Below are 3,275 nucleotides of genomic sequence, written 5' to 3'. Positions count from 1 at the left end.
CAAACTGGGACAACTTAGTGATATTTTTCAAGTGACACACACAGAAAACCCACTGTTGAATATTTGCCATAATATTGACAGAATGATTGCTTAATAGTAATAAATTAAAATTATAGTTTTCATTTTAAACATTAAACTACTTAACACAGTTACTTAATCAGCAGCAGTAATCAGAATAGAACTATTTAATATAAAACCACACAGAGTACTCACACAGGTGTATGAATCATCCTTGCATAATATGGTTATAGAGAATATGAAAAATGACACATTTCACAAGAAGAACATATAACATAAAATGGGATTATGAAACAAGAATAAGTTATTTTACAAATTTGCACAAACCTAATTGTTAAACAATTTCATTTGATGTCTATCACTTGTCATTTGGAACTGAAAATGTTCCTCACCAGGTTGCCTAATGCTGCTTTTACATCTTTACTTCTCAGGGTGTAGATGAAGGGGTTGAGTGTAGGAGCCACCAATCCATAGAAGAGAGCCATGAACTTGGGTTGGTCCCTGGAGATGGAGGAGGGGGGCTGAAGGTACATGCTAATGGCTGGTCCATAACATAAGAAGACTACAATGAGATGAGAAGAACATGTCCCAAAGGCCTTTTTCCTTCCCTCAGATGATCTAATTTTAAGTACAGCATGTCCAATACAAACATAAGAAGCAAGAATTAAACATAGAGGAACAGCTATTACAAAAATACATGCCACAGAAAGCGCCAGCTCATTAGCTTCCTTTTCACCACAGGCAGTCTTTATCAGAACTGGAATTTCACAAAATAAATGATCCAGTTTATCAATGCCACACAGTGGCAACTGTAATGTGAGAGTGACCTCAAAGATAGCATAGGTAATTCCACTCAGCCACACTGTGGTTATTAATAGACTGCAGATGAGTTGATTCATGATGAGGGTGTAGTGCAGAGGTCTGCAGATGGCCACATAGCGATCAAAAGACATAATTCCCAAGAGCAGACATTCTGTGGCCCCTACTGTGCTGAATAAGTAAACCTGAACTGCACATCCTATGTAAGTAATTGTCTTTTTAGAGCTTCCCAGGTTGAACAGTATCTGAGGGACAATGCTTGTGGTGTAACACATGTCCAAAAAGGAGAGGTTGGTGAGGAAGAAATACATGGGGCTGTGTAGCCGGGGGTCTAACCTGGACACCAGGATGATGGTGATGTTTCCCATCATGGCCATGGGGTATGTGATCAGAAGAATGATGAATAGAGGAACTTGTAGCCAAGGGTGGTCTGCAAAACCTAGTAGAATGAACTCTTCAGGGTGGCTTTCATTAATCATTGCCATTTTCTTTAATTTATTTTACATATAATAAAGGTAATAGCAAAAAATTTGTAGACTTTGAGGAAGGGAAAGCATAATTACTTGGTAACTACACACAAAAGATGTAATGCAAAACTTGTAGGAGATAGTCTATAACTTTTTTGATAACAGGTGACCAAATTTCCGTTTATGACAGTACAAATTAAGGCCAGTTACCTTCAATGTGTGTGTTAACCTGAGCCTGAATTTCCTTCCCTTTGTAAGACTGACAATAGATATTTCCTTGAGTTCTGATGAGTATTAATGAAAAGTAGAAGTGATTGTGTTTTTGAAACTCCAAAATAGTGGCTTTCCTCTTTTGCTGTCATAAAAATCAGCTGAGGAAGGTGTCATCACAACCTCTCTCCCAGTGTTTGATATGAAGTGCCGGAGTCAGATGGTTTACTTTCAGACATGCTGTTGTGAAAAATTAAAAAAATTAAGACATCTAACATATTGAAATAGTATTAGTACAAGAAGAATACATACAAAACCTGGAGTTACAGAACTCATCAATATAGTCTTATCTAAATCAACTTGTCTCAGTACCATATCATTGGCATGGGTAATAAGGAGATTTTGGGTTTAAACAACTATTTCTTAACTCTTTGTAACTGAGCAAGACGTTCAAAAACTTTGGTTTTTTGAGACAGGCTCTCACTACAAAGCCCAGCCTGTCCTCAAATTCCCAATTCTCCTACCTAGTGTACTGAGTGCTGGGATTATAGGTGTATACCACTAAGCCTAGCTAAGTAGTTCAAACACTTTTAACATGAGTTTACTTAAATATAAATAAAGATAATTTATGACATAGTTTTCCTATTAAGAATTTGTTTTTGATGATAAAGGGGGTAAATTCAACTATGATATACTGTAAGAACTTTTTTAAATGTCACAATGTGCCCCCAGTAAAAAAAAAAATAATAAAAAAGAACTTGTTTTTGTATGTACTTTCTTTTCTTGAATAACTGTTAAGTTCAGACTTTGGTTATTTTGTCTTTTATGTTATATTCCAGTTTGTTTAATATTTAGGGAGTTTTTTCATTATAAAAATAAGGTTATTATTTTATATTAATAAAGGACTTGGAGAGTTATAGGTGAGCCGATTTTTATATATACCTCCAACTATACTTGTTTTTTTGCCATGATGGGTACCCAACCCACGGCAAGTGATCTGCTACTGAGCTGTATTTCTAGTGATTTAGATGGGATATTTAAATAGCATCCCAGTGACACAATTCAGAGTTCCTATGCCTGTCAGTTAGTTGTTAAGCATGTCCAATTGTATTCTTAGGACCACAGGAATAACTTTAAACACTCTATTTTATCAAATCCTCAATGTCGTCCTGTGAGGTTTCTCGCAAAGCTATTAGAGCTCAGATATAAATCTTGATCTTTGATTATATACTACCCTAGACCAGGAATGTGCAATGACAAGAATTAAAACAATAATTCCAACTATCTTTACTGAGCTCTGTATGCCAAATACTTCAATAAGGATTGTATCCCCCTTAAATCATCGAGTTTCCTCCAAATCCTATAACATTCATTCCAATTGTCTGCTAATAACTAGGAAGGTTCTTAAGATCAAAAGACAATCAATGAGATTGTCTTAAATGTCTCATTGTTTTAAATGAGATACAAAAGTGTAAGTTCAGAGTTTCAGGATTTCAAAAAATGTATCTTTAGAGTTGTTATTTGAGGTATTTTTGTGTGTCCCCTGTACCTTATTTGCCCTTGAAATTATATAATATTTTATATGAGGAAGGAGAATTTAGAAACAAAACTTTTTCTAATAATAAAAACGAAAATTTTTTCAGGAAACAATTTATGTCTTAGATGGTATATGAAATAAGACTTTATAGGATTGTTAAAATGAAGGAATTGTTTTACATTGGATATACTTACATTCATCTGGTTATAGTTTTCTACCCAGTA

General features: G+C 34.7%; 1 protein-coding gene across 1 annotated transcript; it reads right to left on the bottom strand.

The window, feature by feature from the left end:
- Nucleotides 1-383: 383 nt before the first annotated feature.
- LOC109674557 (olfactory receptor 2B11-like) lies at nucleotides 384-1,322 on the bottom strand. Its single transcript, XM_020151493.1, has one exon. It carries the CDS (start codon nucleotides 1,320-1,322, stop codon nucleotides 384-386), a length of 939 nt encoding a protein of 312 aa, XP_020007082.1.
- Between the last annotated feature and the right edge of the window lie 1,953 nt (nucleotides 1,323-3,275).

Source organism: Castor canadensis, chromosome 8 (genome assembly GCF_047511655.1).
Source record: "Castor canadensis chromosome 8, mCasCan1.hap1v2, whole genome shotgun sequence".
Classification (NCBI taxonomy): Eukaryota; Metazoa; Chordata; class Mammalia; order Rodentia; family Castoridae; genus Castor; species Castor canadensis.
This window is presented reverse-complemented; position numbering and strand designations above follow the sequence as displayed.